The sequence below is a fragment of the Nesoenas mayeri genome (genome assembly GCF_963082525.1).
Source record: "Nesoenas mayeri genome assembly, chromosome: 3".
Classification (NCBI taxonomy): domain Eukaryota; kingdom Metazoa; phylum Chordata; class Aves; order Columbiformes; family Columbidae; genus Nesoenas; species Nesoenas mayeri.
In genome coordinates, this window is record NC_137544.1 from 41,907,857 (window position 1) to 41,924,107 (window position 16,251).

General features: G+C 37.7%; 1 protein-coding gene across 1 annotated transcript in view; it reads right to left on the bottom strand.

Moving 5' to 3' along the window:
- Positions 1–4,759: 4,759 nt before the first annotated feature.
- MMS22L (MMS22 like, DNA repair protein) overlaps positions 4,760–16,251 on the bottom strand; it is a gene marked incomplete at both ends in the record, with an annotated part of 93,962 nt that continues 82,470 nt past the window's right edge. The window contains 5 exons of the mRNA XM_080341404.1: positions 4,760–4,859; positions 6,372–6,539; positions 7,729–7,825; positions 8,860–9,026; positions 11,351–11,562. Of these exons, the coding sequence (XP_080197530.1) occupies positions 4,760–4,859; positions 6,372–6,539; positions 7,729–7,825; positions 8,860–9,026; positions 11,351–11,562 (744 nt within the window). The remainder of the gene's footprint in view (positions 4,860–6,371; positions 6,540–7,728; positions 7,826–8,859; positions 9,027–11,350; positions 11,563–16,251) is intronic.

Consider the following 16,251-nt stretch of genomic DNA (forward strand, 5'->3'; position numbering starts at 1 on the left):
CATCCAACGTATTGTTTGATCGACTGAAAAGCTCTATGAATTTGGTTGCAACATGGAATTACTCTGCTGGCATTTCCCAAGGCCTGCAAAGACACCACATCCAGGAATACAGGATGTGAGTTTTATAATTGTTTCTTTCTTTATTTTAAATATACCTTTACATTTCGTACAATAAGTCTCCAAAAGGTTTACCATTTTAAAGCTGCTCAAGTAGACAAAAGCTATATCCTAGTCATTCATCATAAAACAAGCTTAATTATGCTAGGACATGTTGACGCTGCATCAGATTTTTAATCTTCAACATAATTTTATAACCATTGCTAACAGATGGGCTGATTACACTGAATTTGAGCTTTAAGTAATAGATAAAAATTATAAAATATGATTAAACTGAAAATACCCATGCATACATAATTTTCAGAAACTGCTGAAAGAAGGAAAAACAGAGTGCAATGAAACCCTTTCTGGTTTCCTAAGAGAAATATATTGTATTTAGGTGGATGGTTATTAAAGTTCCTTAAATGACTTTGTAAGCAGTTATGCCATTGCCAGCTCCTCTTCTGTGCAATTACAGCAGATGCAGAAGCACCTTCTTTCTATAGATCTGCTGCTCTATTCCAGCCCAGAAAGTGTAAATTTTTCGAATTCAGCATCTCTTTTATCAAAACAAGTGCCTTTCCCTCACTATTTTTTTTTCATTGAAAATGAAAGCAAGGAGTAGTTTAAATTACCATGTTCCTTTGAGCAACCTGGTCTAATGGAAGGTGTCCCTGCCCATGGCAGGGAGGTTGGAACTAGATGGTCTTCAAGGTCCCTTCCAGCTCAAACCATTCTATGATTCCTGCTCTTTAATAACAACAACAAATGGGAAATTCTTATAAAATTGAGGGACAGCTTTGTGGGACTAATGGAAGCTGCATGTGAATTTTGAATAGAAGGTGTCTTATTTTTTTCCTTCCAGTCATCATTTTAAGGTTACTAAAGGAAAGATAAGGCAGACTTTCCTCTCCCCGCCTTTGTTCATGATGTGCTGGACATGTGTTTCATATCACAAGGATGAGAACGGGTCAGAGGTGATCAGTATCTTGAATTCTGGAATAGGGAAAATATAAAAATGAAACACTTTCTATTCAGCTGTCAGTTCTATATATTTGCAAAAGGAAAAGGGCACAGTAATCCACTACTCACTTATATCTTGGAACTATCCTCCTCTGGCCAATGAGATCAGTGTCACAAAAGCTGACAGGCTCAGGCCTGCTGTACTTGAAACAGGGCTCCTGTCACCATTATTTGTGTTTCGAAATGAAAGGAGATATTGGGTACAGACCACGCAACAGACTTGGGGGAAGAAAAAGCCTCCTGAGATTTAAATTTTTGTTAAGAATCCATTGAGGGGTGGCAAGCCTGTAGTTAATGTTCAAAATGGCTTAATACCACTAACTTTCCTTATACAGAAAGGGAGTAGGACTAAGCTAAGGTGTATATGTTAAAGTTACTCTGAACTTCATTGGGAACTTTAGCTACAACTTTATTTTCAGGATTTTTTTTCACTCTCAATTTTGGGGTGCAGTGAGCACAGTAAATGTCCATCCTTGTGAGCAATGTTATTTCTAAATAATTCCATCCAAGAAGTATAGAACTGCCCTACTGCTACAAAAATGCAGTCCAGAGGAGGATCCTACGAAAGGCAAAATCAGGTTATTATTACTTTATGCTGTCAGGGGGTGGGGACATCTAATGGGCAGTTTCTGTCGTCTTCTCTGCAGTGATAGAGCTTGTATTAATTACCAGTCTTTACTAGGTATGGAGGAAGGGTTGGTATACACCCCTGGGAAGGTGATCTTGGTGATACTTTGCTTCATCTGCTGGAAATCACCTCAGATTTGAGGCATGACCCTTTTCCTGTAATCGGCAGTCTTGTCACAGGCTGGGGAAGCCTTGCTTAATAGCTGTCACAGAATCACAGAATGTTAGGGATTGGAAGGGACCTCAAAAGATCATCTAGTCCAATCCCCCTGCTGGAGCAGGAACACCTAGATGAGGCTACACAGGAATGTGTCCAAGTGGGTTTTAAATATGTCCTGAGGAGACTCCATACCCCCTGAGCAGCCTGTTCCAGTGTTCTGTCAGCCTTACTGAGAAGAAGTTTCTTCTCATATTTAAGTGGAACCTCTTGTGTTCCAGTCTGAACCCATTACCTCTTGTCTTACCATTGGTTGTCACTGAGAAGACCTGAGATATTCACTTGAGACACACTGGAAAACAGGCAGGTCTATATTCCTTGGTTGAAAGCAGATTATCGTGCAAATGGATCAGCAAAGACATCTACCCAGCACTGGTGGAAGCTTCTGGTAATTCAGTGCCCGTTACTCCTGAGAAGCAACGCCTCCAAAACCAGCCAGGCAGGGCAAGGCAGTGACACATCTTCACCTGGTGGTGTGCAGAGAATTTCTGTTCTGATGCTCCCTGGATTTCTCCCTATACAGACAGGGATTTTTTTCCTTATTTTCACATCCCCACTTTACCTGATTTAGAGCAAGGCTTGATCCTGTTGTTTAAGCAAAGCGAAGAGACAGATTGAACTGCTCGTAGCAGTGGTGGCAACCAGTGTAAAGCTTTCCAGGATTCTCCTGCTCTTGAGCTTCAGCAGGTCTCCATGCATTTGGTAAGGAAGCTGGACATTTGTAATACGACTTAAGACAATTTCTTGTAGTTCATGGTGGTTTACACTCTTTGTCTATATTATTTTCTCCTAAATGATTTGGGACAGTTGTTTTGGTGTATACTTGGTAAATCAGTCTAGCCTAACACTCTGCAAGCCTTCATCTCATCAACATTATCAGAACTGTCAGTCACATCATCAAATGTCCATACCAAATAATTATACCAAACCAGATTGCCCATTTGGCGGTGGTTGATGAATATGATGCAAAATGCTTTATTTCTGTTCGCATTAACTTTTTGACAAAGAAGAACGATAATTTCCAAACTGTTTAAATTAGTTTCTCACGCACCAGGAGCTGTTGCACATTTACATAAAGCTCTGTTGCTTTTTCAGAAACTTCCAACCACTACAGATAGTATGAAATATGTCTTTAACGATCTACTAAACACATCATTAAGTGTTTTGTTATAATATTTGCTCTATCCTTTAAAAATCAAAGGTTTTACTTTCAGAAAGTAATAACTCCACTTGGATACCTGTTCTGTAATGTGTGACAGAACTCCCATTTTGAAGGCATCTCTATTAATCACTCTTAGAGCAGTTTTTTAAATTTTATTTATTTTTTTTAACAAAAAAGCTTTTTAGAAGCACAATCCTCTTGAGATGAACAAAACTCTTCCAGGTACAGGAGCTTACAAAAACCTACAATGCAAGTTCAATAAGTCACTTCAATAATAAAAAGAACCACCATGTTCTGCACTATTAAGTAGCCTAAAGAGGCTTTTAGTTACTGCATTATCTGCAGTAACAATGGCTGATTTAGGCAAAAAGCTTATCTAGTTCGACTTGATAAGATTACTGTGAGGAAAGAAAAGCTGCTCTGAACAAGGTTTTAGGGATTTTTTCCTGCAGCTGTTAGACACACAAATAATATTTCCTTTCCCATTTATGTTGTAAAGTTAAAATTTGAATATAAGTAAGCAGCCTTTCAGCAGTGTTGCCATTAGGGGCAAACTTACCACTCCCAAAGTCCAGTAAGTGGTTGCACAAATACAGGTTATTGAGGGAAGTAAAAAGTGTGACTACTACAGGCATTAATGGAAGTTTCCTGAGAACTTCAGGGAAAAAAAAGTAGAAAAAGTTACAGAGCTCAACCTGTCCTGGGAAGACCTAAGAGATCACCCATAACACAGCAAAATATTTGAAAGATCAAACTTTCCAGGGAAACAGAAGTAGTTATTAGTCTATGATCGAATGCATTAAATTCCTCAAATGAATATTGTCTTTAAAATTCTGTCTTCTTTTTTTTTCAGACCATCTACACCTAGTCTAAGTTAAATGGATAATTAACAGTGTCATGGCTAATAAAAAGATTGTGGATCACTGTAAGTTATGGGTCAATTTTAAGAAAATAGCATTGAAGAGGACAGGAAATCTGATCCTGACTTTTCTTATTTTATCCCCAAAGACAACAGAAGAGATTTTACACCAGAATCTGAAAGACTTGAATGTTTTAATACAGGTAGAAGGTTAAGATGGCTATATACATTTTGTGCAACATATATACAAGTCCTCTTCTAACAAACGATAGCTCTGTCATCCTGGCGCAACTCCTGATGAATGCATTCAACAAGTTCGGTACTATAGATCACAACTTTCTCATTCTACTAATATAATAAATTAGAAATTAGAAAGTTACGGTTTTCTTAAGAACATCCTGAACAAGATTTTTGAAAGTACAGTGTTAGGAGGGTCAAGTCTCAATCAATGTGAATTGAATTCTGCAGTTTCTTCGATTAATTGAAATCCTACCTCATATGTTGCAACACAGGCTCTGCTCATAGACACTTTAACATGTAATAAATCTGCTCTATCTTTCACTTGCCATTCAACAGTATATTGAGAGTCACTCTTCAGATGCATGACGATATTCAAATACCACAGAAATTATTAAAATCAATACATAGCATGGGAGGAGAAATATTCGACAAAATTGATAAATGTATTGCCATTGTGAAGAAAAAGAGCTCGGCTGGTGTGTCGTAGAGTGCAGTTTTAGGTATCAACAGTGTCAGAACATTCAAGAGGAACCGATTAATCACCAGCACACTGTGAACTTGTCTCATTTTCCAGTTTTTGTATCTCATTTTGTCCAGCCTCTGCGAGGTAAGATAAGAGTCTTTTATAGGTTTGTCTGTTGAGAAAAACAAAAGAATGTAACATGTTACTTAAACAATCTCACATATCCTAGGAGTAAAAGCACATAATTCCCAAACATATTGTTTACATATAGGGATATTAAAACACAGTAATTTCCACCTCCCCATCTATTCAACTGCTTTTTTTGCTGTGAATTTTTAGCGTGGCCAGGTTGGAAGAAAAAATAAGGTTTGCATTATTTATGGCTACAAGTGTAACGAAGATGCTTAGAAGTCTACTTATTTGGTAAAATGCTGTGAAATACATGTCTCAAAATAGAATTAAAAGAAAATGGAGTTACAAGGCTTAGATGGCATTGGCATTCAGGCTTCATCATGTTTGCTGCCTGATTTCTGCACAAGAAATCATTCTGTGACTTGTGCTGCACACAGTGACGTGAGCCGCTGCACGAGGGTGCAGACTGGTACTGACACAGCTCGAGAGCATCATCCTCCGCAAAGGGCAACGACCATTTCAAAATAAACCCGGAATTCAGAAGGGAACTGTCACTCAAGCGGATTTTCCAGAAAACACGTATGCGGTGATGAGACTTTTCACCTGAAGTTCATTCTAATACTCTCCAACCTAGACAATATAATTATTGTTGAAGTGCTGCCTCTGACATTTAGGTCTATTGTAATTATATATTTTTTTCATGAAATATTAACTTGGGCAAACAAAACTGCAGTTTTCATACTAGTTCCTTGAAATAGTAACTTTGGACATCACCACTGTAAGCATCTAATGCAATTTCTGAATTTTGTTTCCTTTGTGGCCACAATAATTACAAAGAATATGTTAATATAACAGTATTTAGTGGCCAGGTCTGAAGAGAGAAAATCAGTTATTAGTGTTCTTACAATAACATGTTCGTGGGTAATGGAGCATATTCTAAATACAAATAACTAATACAAAATATCAACAACAGATTAGATAACATATACATTAAGTGATGAGTCTAAAATAAATATAGCTTTTCAGTAATTTCCAAGCATATATTTCAGGAAGCTCAAACATCTGCTTTTTTTTCCCCCTCCTATTTTATAAGTAAAGGCATGAATTTTACCTTATTAATAGCTTTAAAAAGAATGAAAATTTGCTATGAAATACATTATGAAAAGATCAAAAGCAAGTAGTATGAAAATTCTGCTTAAAATGGTATTTCAGTCTGACCTTGGGTGCGTTCCCTTAAACAAAAGCAAATGTATTTGTTGGTAGAGGATAATAAAAAGTGAATGATATAATAACAAATGAGTTAAATATATTTTTCATGAAATGGAAAACTAATACCCTTTGGCTAGCCTTTAGTGTCTCATGAGTTTTATTCTTGCACAACTGTCTTTTGGGTCATGAAAGACCTGAGCAAATGGGAGATTTCCAGTGGAACACACTTAAAAAAACACTCATTTTTGAGTATCTGTGCTGCTGCCCAACATTGCTTTCTTTCAAGAGGAGAAACCTCTACTGCTCATTGTCAAAAAATCCCAGTATTAAATAAAAAACAAACCTCAGTGCAGTGTTTTTTCCAAGACCTTGTTTGTGCTCTGAATCCTTCAGTGCCTGCGTGATTGTGGGAATCAGGCTGGTAACCAAGGTCTGATCCAAGACGGCCGCTGCTTCCAGCACGCTGAAAACTCGCTGATCATACACAGCCATATAGTCCTGGATAAACTGCCTGAGGGGGACACAGAGGCACTTAGTGCAAGGTCAAAACTAGATGCAGAGAACATGCCAGGAACAACCGAAGAGTCTAATCAGAACAAGCAATCTGGCTGCATGGCAATTTTCATATTGTTACACTGAAATACTTCACGTGGAATACTTACTTTAAATGAAGTTATGCTTTTGAAGGCTAATGCTAAAAATCCCACACCTTTATTTTCGAGCAAATGGTCAGATTCTGCTGGTGTTTCACCAGGGCTGACTTGTTCCAGAGCACTTTACTTTCTAATGTGTCTCTCTGAGTGCAAAACTAAAACATATATTTATTATTAAGAAAAAAAAAAAAGAGAAAAGGAACAGCAAACCAAGACACCTAGATTCAAGTCTGCAGAAATCATGTTGGCATTTCTTATAAAGCTCCACTAGATCTCACGCAGGGCCCACCACTGGATGGAAGCACACCCATTTGTTTTGCTGAGGGTCTGAGGTCTTTAAAGATCACAGGTAACATTCGAATCAGAAGTAACACCCTAAGGATGAAACATCCCACAAAAGTGATTGATATATCACGGTACAGGGAGACTGGCATCCCCACAAGCATCCATTCTTAACTTAGTGAGTCTCTCTGGAGCTTTCATCGAGACCTGACCCAACACAGCCCCAGTGCTGGGGTGTCCAAAATCTCTTTAAGTCTCAGGTCATGCAGCTCCTCTATGGTATCCACGTGAGAAACAGGATCCGTATGGAATAAGGTATGGAATAAGTCTAATTTACTTTATAATAAGCTCTTATTTATTTGTCACAAAATCAAATCAATAAGGAAATAAAAGCTAAGCTTGTTATATGAGGATTCAGTCTCCATTATATGCACTTCAAATTAGGGGCACACACCTTTCAGAGCACCTAACACTGACCACTGTCCTTCATGAGCAGCAACGCACCTCTCTATTACACACCTTTCAGAACAGTACCTAATCTGTGAGAAAAGAGGTATTTTTCTCTCTTCTGCTTTTTGCTCTGGCTTTTTGGCCAAGCTAGGTTTCAAACCAGTGTCAAAAGTAACATTATTTAAATACCATAAACAAGTGACAATGCAGTATGTTAAAGATAATTAGTTATTTTAAAAAAAACCCCAACAAAACATGTTTGCTGTCAATTGGCTGGCAGTAGCTTCACTGCCAATTGGCATATTTTCTGGTTACCTAAATACAGAAGTCAGCTGGGTGGCACGTTCTCTTCCTGACCCTGCTTGGCAGCCTTCTACCATGTACTGCACAATGTCTGTAGATATTTTTTTAACTGTAAAAGAAAAATCACAAGATTCACACAGAGCTCTTGAACTGACCATCTGGAGAATGTCTTTCATGAAGATGACAATTTTTAAATGAGGAAAAAAAAAGGTTTTATCTTACTTTGATGCAAGGGAAATGACTGTGAGAGCAGTTAGTTAGACTGGCTATAAAGAACAGAATAAATCACAGATTTATGCAAAAGTCTTAATTTCACCACCATTATACTTTAAACATGCCAACTTGTAAGCACACTATGGTCTCTTAAAGTCAAAGCAAAGAGACACACACTTAGTAGAAATAGAGATTTTATTTAAATTTAAGTTCTGTTTGTATTCTTTATTCATTCCTATTTGAATTAAAGAAGAGCAGGTTCTTTCAGCTTCAGGTAGATAAGGTTATGATGGCAAAAAGGGGAAGAAAGATGTGTGATGATTCAGCTAATTTCCTAAGCATATCTTGTTCTTGAAACTTTTATAGACCAGAATCAAAAAGTAGTTTACTAGACAAAATTCCCAGGAGAAGTCAGAGGTGAATCCCGATTTTGCTTAATGCCTCTACTGGCAGCAAAAAGTGGAAATTTTGAGCTTGTGCACAGATGCACATTCATTATACAACTGTGGGGTAAATAGAGTGCCTCATTTTTTAAGATGCTAAAAAGAAAGAAGTTCTCACTACAAAAAAAAAACACACAGAAAGAAGACTCAAAGATGCCTTCAGAAAGCAAAATGCTGCTTTTAATCCATTCCTTATGCCTCTAATGGGGAGAACATATGCTAGTCTTACTCAGTTTCAAACCTTTAGGTGCAAGAAAATTTCCACAGTTATCAAGCCTGGGAGAACTGAGATGGGAAGGATGGGGAGAAAGGAAATGATCTTCAGATTCCTGATAAGTTGATCATTAGTTCATTAGAGTGTGAAATGAGGCAGGACTTCTCTCTTTCACCTCATCTAAGAGTCTTAAATATTGGGATGAAAGATGCTCAGTAGTAGAAAAATCTTACAGGTGTGCAGAGATGGATTTAAAGCAAACAAGCATCTCACCTTGTGGCTCATTAACCAACAGCAGGCATTTCAACACGACCGGGAGAATCAAGTCAATGTCACATAGTTCAACGCTCTGGGTTCTCTGAAGTACTTCGAGAATGAAAGCAAGAACCGAGGCCAAGCGAGGAGGTGGAGCGTTCCCTTTGAACTGCATGTAGTTTTCACTGGGAAAACAAAGCAAACCAGAACAAAGTCTATAATTTGTTTTTTCCATTCAACGCAAGTACCATATACCTTAAAATGGCTTTGTGATATTTCAGCAGGAGGCCTATTACATAGATTTCTATCTTTATCTACGCTCAACTAATGGCTTCTATTTGTCTTAGTCTTAGAAAAGGCTCCCCATTTATCAGAGGACAGTGATGCCTTCTGACTCTTCTGTTGAGGGAAGTGAGAAATAGCAGCTATCATAATTATAGTTAAAAAGTCAAGTGTGACTATAAAAGTTAAAAATATAAAGGCAGCTTCACAAAATAACTGAAAAAAATAGAGGATCAAGATTCTAAAATCCTAGAACAAGATCCAAAATACAACTGTGGTTTCAATTATTTTCTTTAGCTTTATGTGCTTTTGTCAACTCACAATCTAACTTATTTTTGTCAACGGTGTATTTTAACAGGACAGTCAATGTCTGCTTTTGCTCTGTCACAATTAACACAATCATCTCCTGTATAAAATTTGTCACAAAGATAAAGGGTGACCTGTCAATCTCCAACACAAGCAAATTTTAACATCACATACAATTGAGTGTTCCAATATTAAAAGCTTGATTTTTTTTCCCCCAAAGGATAGAATAATCTGAACTAGTGTTGATTTCACATTACAAATGACTTTACTGAAATCTGAAGACAAAAAGTGTAAACTGAAACATTCAGAAGAGAAGATTGCAGGTAAAAAGGACACAGCATTTATTTATCGGTTAGCAAGAGCACTCCCAGAACCTTCAAAATAACTTTTTAGATTTTAATATTAGATACCATCAGCTACCCAAACACAGCATGCGTGTTTACTGAGCAAATGTATCCATTAAAAAAACCCATAATCCTTGTTAAAAGCTTAGCAAGGCTTGCTTCTGCAACTTTCAAACAAAACCTGTATTTCTGAGATCTGAGTATTTAATTGCACAGCTTCAGAGCACTGGTATAACTTGCCAAATGAAAGTTGTCATGCTTTACTTCTCTATTTCTTGTATCATGTGGTCTTACTTTAATATTAGCAACTCTGAAATCTTCTATCCCTCTAATTTACTATGAAAATTTCAGAGTAAATTTTTTTGGGTGCTTTTCCACTAAAATCGTTCTCTGACCTGGATAAAACACCCTGATCACATGGTTCCATTTCCCCTGTGCGGCAGCAAGATACTCAGTGGCTTTAGGACAACAAAACATCTAGCGAACTCTATATGTATTTATGTTCAGAGCTAGTGGCGGCCTCCTGACCACCCAACGCTCCGCAAATCAGGCTGCTGCTCAGTTTTAAGATATTCTTCCTGAATGGCCAAGGAACATTTCATGTCTTAAAAATCACCAAGTGCCATTACAATTTCAGAACTTTCTTTCCACTAGCAATCTCAAAACTGACACATGGAATGCACACTTTCACAAATAACTTTACTAAGGTGGTGAAGTTTGAGTATTCATAAGTTAAAACCATATCAGATTGTGAAATCTTAACTCACTCCCTTAATATGTGATAATGCATCCTGTACTTACAGGATTGCATATCATGTTTACTCAAGATTAACACTAAAATTCTCCTAATCAGCATGTACATACATTCTTTAACACAGAAAAATACCATTACCTTGAATATAAGCAATTACCTTATATTTGAGGGGGTTTAATTCCTATGTCAGTGTACAAAAAAGTACAGATTGTTCCCTGTTCTGCAGTACATAAAACAAAGTTTCGGCCTCTCAGCAGCAGAGACGCGGCATTTACAGCTGCTGTTGGCATCGTGCGAGGAGTGACAGCATAGTGAACATGAGCTGTCTCCCTGTCTCCATGTGCTCCTCTCCTCACACCCCGAATTTCCCATTTCCCCTGGGAAACACATACACACCCATGTATACCCTGACACTTATAGAGCAACCAAGCCTCCCACACACAGGTAACTGTGGCAACTATAAGCACTATGACTCTGTGACCCTAAACACAGCCTGAGAAACAAACATATGCTGATGATGTATATGGCAGTGCAATTTTTCTAGACAAATACTTGTTTTTTATTGTGGCCCCATGTGGTATTTTCTTATAGTTTCTTATAGACCTCCATCCTCAATTGTGTCACTTGTCTCCAAATCTTCCCAATTTTACCCTCCTGCTCTATACACATTGCCTTTCCTTCACTCCCTTTCCAGCAACTTACAGGCTCTTGCCATGGCCAAACCATCAGTTAACTGAGAAGAAAACAGTGGCGTTGCCTTTCTCATAAGCTATTAGGGAAATCTGAGCCAGTGATTTATTTTTTTTACTTCACTGGTCCTTACTTTATGACATGCAGAGTGGTTTTCCGTAGACGGAGCATCTGGGGGGCTGTAATGGAACTGCATAAAGCAGACACCATGGGATGCTGGCCGGCTCCAAGCATGGTGGGAGAAGAAGCAAGAAATCGTCCGAAATACTGTTGAATAATGCTCCCAAGCAGTTGATTTAAATAGGCCCCCTGCGTTTGGGACTGACAACATATAAAGGACAGGCCCTGTAGAAGAAAAATGTTTAAAGTGAGAAATGGAATAAATTTTTAACAACACATTTTGATAAATCTTTAACAACCAGAGGCTAAATACTTGCTACACACTGTGTGAACTGCTGCACAGAGTAACTACTGCGTGAAAAATACACATCAATAATTTCCTACAGATATGATAGTCTATAAATGAAGACAGAGCAAGGCTTGCAAAGGAGAGAAAAATCTTGTACTAGACTAGCTAATATACTTGGAAGATAAGCTTTGGGACACACAAGCTCCCCTTCAAATATGAAATAAAAACGTTGCATTTCAGACCTGAAAAAATGTTTCTGTGCCCAAGAGCTCCCCATTTATTTTTCAACTCTGTGTGTAGTCTAGCAAAGAATATTAGTCAGGTAGGGTTTATGAAGGTAGGTGGAGAGAGAAAACCTCATCTGTGTGATATATTGATGTACAAATGACATAGCAGAAAAATGAGCACTTAGAATTGTGGTCTGAAAAGAAAAAAATTGTTCATAGTGTGAACAAATTAGGGTAAATTAGACACTATTTATAAAGGATTTAGAGATTTTTTAAAAAAATAATCTGTTTAAGATATGGCTAAAACTGCAGTGATTTATCCAGCATAAGCTATATTGATGTCAGAGAAAAATCTGTAATGAAAGTATAAACTAGCCCAGAAAGTGCCTATGTGAACAAAACCCATAGTTATATAATGTGTACATGGTATGTCTGGAAAAAAAAAAAAAAAAAGAAGTGTTGTTGGTACAAGTCTGTGTGAGAGAAAGTTAAGAGTTTCCTTCCCCTTCCTTTGATTACCAAAAGAAAGAAGAAAAAATCACTAAGAAAAAGAAAGAAAAAGTCCAGTGATCTCCTATCACAAGGGTCACAGCCAGCGGCACAAACAGAAGCCTCTTGAGAATTCACAGTTTTCACAATAGTTTTGTCCAACAAGAATAACGACATAAAAGAAGTTCAAGTACCGAGTTCCCTAGACAGCAACTTCAGCAGCACTTCAAACTTCCACATTTACAACCCAGACTCCAGGTTTGGTAGAAGTCTCTGCCTCGATACTGATGATTGCTGAGGGAAGCTCATGCCCCTGATATATAATATATGAATGAATAGTTCAAGACTTGAAGGTATAAAATGCAGAAATACCCGAAAGCTGCTTTATTTCCTCAGTTACTGACAAAGAGTATTTCTGTTGCTTTTTGCATCGGAGTCCCTCCCTCAAAAGATTTGCATCTATACCCGTCTGTATCAACAATTCTTTAAGGGGAAAAAAAAAAAGCAAGTTGAGATATAGCTGAAGGTCTTCTTGGCACTTTGTTGGAATGGGGAGTTCCCACTTTTGGTTCCACAGTAAGCAAACACAGGAAAAGCGGGATTTCAAGGAATGAGGTGCTTCAGGACCTGCCTGAGGACTTGCTGTGGGCAGCCCTCCTGAGCACAGACATCTTGGGTTAGAGTTGAACTTCACACACTTCTCGTGACTTCACACACCTCCTCGGTAACTTTGGTAAGTTCCAACGACAAAACCCACACTTTCTGAGCTGGAGCTTTGATAAACAGGTCAGATTTGCTCCTCTTTTTGCTTTGTGGGAAAATGCAGCTGCTGCTGTATCAGAATTATTTTAAAAAAAAGATAATTACTAAAATGAGACTGGTCTTCAAATTGAGGACCAATAAATGCTACAGAATATCAAGAAGAGAAGGAAGAATTCAGTTATTAAATAATAAAAGTTACTGTTTTTAAGAAATTATCTTAAAGCTACTTGGTAGGTGCAATAAAAAGCAAAAAAAAAAATCAGAGTTTATATCAGAAGGAACACTTTTGGCAGGTCTTCTAATCGTTTCATTTAAAGGTGAATCAACAAACCTAGCCCAATCCTTCATATAAGCATTTTCATTTTTTGAGTTGAAGTAAATTGATTCTAATTTTTTGGGTGTGGGATGGAGAGAGATATAACATGAAAAAGAAGGACATAAGTTAACTAGTGATTTTTTTCTTAAGTTATGAGGATGAAGAGAGCTCTTGAAACCCTGTAAGGAAAGCTGTTAATTTAAGGAGCATTTAAAACCAGAGAAAATGCCTTTTTTCTGTAACCTAATGTTTTCTTTATAAAGGGTCCTAGGTTTCTTTTTGGTGGGTAAGGCAGAGATGCTGCCTCTCAAATAAGGTGTGATTTTTTAAACCACATAGTAATACCAAATTCTAATAATTTTTCTTGAATAAAGTTTCAAGATTAGCCCTAATGGCTTCTAAGACAGGATTTTTTTTTTTCTCAGTGAGACAACAGTAAGAAAAATCACCTTACATTTTGTTGGGTGCCACAAAACCACCCCTAAATAAAAAGCCTTCTTCATAGTAGAAAAATCTATGAATCAAACCTCGCCATGAAGAGCACATGTACAGCATCAAAGCTCTTCAGGGAAGAACTGTCACACCTTTGATCCTGACGCTTCTACTGCTCCCTAAAAGTTTCCCAAGCGGCACAAGGGATAAGTTACCAACATTGCACAGTAGCTGCAAATTGGCATAACAACCTAGACAGAGCTGGCCAAGGATGTGATTACAAGGAAACCACATGGAACTTTCTTCCTTTAAAATCCCACCAGTAATTAAGAGAGATGAAGGAAGCTACTGCTCATCTGAGAGAGAAAAGAAACACATGCTACTGGACTGCAATTCGGGACTGGAGATCTGAAATCAACCGCACCAGACCCCTAGGACAATCCCTACAAAGCAGATGGACATTAAAAGATTGATAGAGCCGCTCTCTTTTTATTAACTATGCTCTTTAGCCATCTTCTGAGGTTAAAAACAAAAAAGAAAGACAAAGACATTTTAAGGGGAGCAGAGGGGCACGACAACATCTGCTCCTCATTTTAGCAGAAAGGCAACCGATTCCTGAGCAGTTCACTGCAGGAACCTTTTGTGGCCAGAGCTGCCTCTTTCTTCTGATTTACCATATATCTGTAAATCACCTGTGGAGAGCGAAGAACCGATTAGTATGGATTACTGGAACTATTCACTGCAGAAATGCCAAGCTATCTAATGATGACTTATAATATCAGTCCTGCTGTTGGAATAAATCTGCTGTTCACCAATTAATGTTGTACAATTCCTATTAAACACATACTATAATTCACAAAACGTATTAATAAGCTTGCTGAAATATCAGACCACAGATGTGGCTCACAGGAGGGCTTTTAAGGTCTGATCTCTGACAAATGCTGAGCCTGCAAAGGCCCATTAAAATCACTGGAAAATGTATGTGCCAAGCACTATTTAGAATTAAGCTCTTTCGCCACTCTCCTTTATTTAGATAGAAATCAACCATCTTCTGTATTTGGACAGGATTAACGCTGATAAATCAAGCAGGGTATCTTACCTTTCCCATTATTATGCATATTATGCTTATTCCATGCACCTACACTGTATTCTGGAAGATCTATTTAAAGTAGTTTCTTCTGTAAGTTTTCTACACTGCTTCAGTTCTTTCCTATTTTACTGAGAAATGTGTACCCAGCTTCCTCCAACTCATTCCCCAAGAAATCTATCCAAGAGTAATCTCAACTGCTCTGAAGTTTCCTGTGGTAGGCTTCAGCAATCTGCTACCACACAAAGCATCCCAACTTATTTTTACAATGGCAAAATACCTGTTACATTTTACATGCCTCACAATCTCATAATTGAGAACAGACCCATAAAATTATAAAATGGGTCTTCATTATAAAATGTTCTTCATGCTTTACTTTCTGAAGTCTGTCATTCAGACAACTCTGGGAATAATTTTGATATCACAGCCCAGCAAAATCTTTCCTAGGTTATAAAATATTAACAAAAGAGATGATGCACAGTGGAAGTAACAATATTCATACAGTAATCCTCTAGGTAAGAAAAAGAATACCAGTTTAAAAGTTGCCAGAGCTAAGTTATTTTGACAGAACAGCATCAGTGAACATATCTGAAGGAAACTTCCAGATGAGTTCGAACTACAGCGGAGAATAAGCCAGTTGCCCAATAGCTGCCAAAAGACACAGCTGTATAGCTCCAATTTATATGTATAGATATGCAGTAAACACTACATAACAACTAAATACAGGCAGTCTGAATTCAGAAAAGAGAAATACATCTAGTCTCAATCAGTGCATTTGACAATTATTTGTGCATGTGTAAAATTAAACAAAGCATGTAATTTTTAACGATTAAAAATAAACCTGTAGGTTGAGGGCAGGGCATGAGGGAAGGTGGGATGCAGTCATCAGTTTTGATGAATTTTAAAGGTAGCAATAGCGCATTCCAGTCCTGGTGTGGGGAGAGAAGGAGCTTTGTATATTGTCCTAAAAGATGAAAAATTGGCCTCCACCATTATAAGGTGATGAACAAAGGTGATGCCTTCTCTTAGTACAGCACAGTGACAATGACATTGCTCTTGTTTCTGAGCCTACTGCCCAAGTTGTATGGGCAGCTGCATTATCGCAAGGCAGGGTATGTGACCCTTTGGGGAATCTTTGTCTATACAGTTCAGGAGTTCTGTAGGATTTCATAAGATTGCTGCATCAATGAACGGGTGAAATTAATGACCTACTGCTAAGACTGACTTCAAATCCTTCTAAAACCTCATAAAAGATGAAATAAACTACATTAAGGTTAGTTGTTAAAAGTTCTAGAAAGAGGAGACTTCTGCT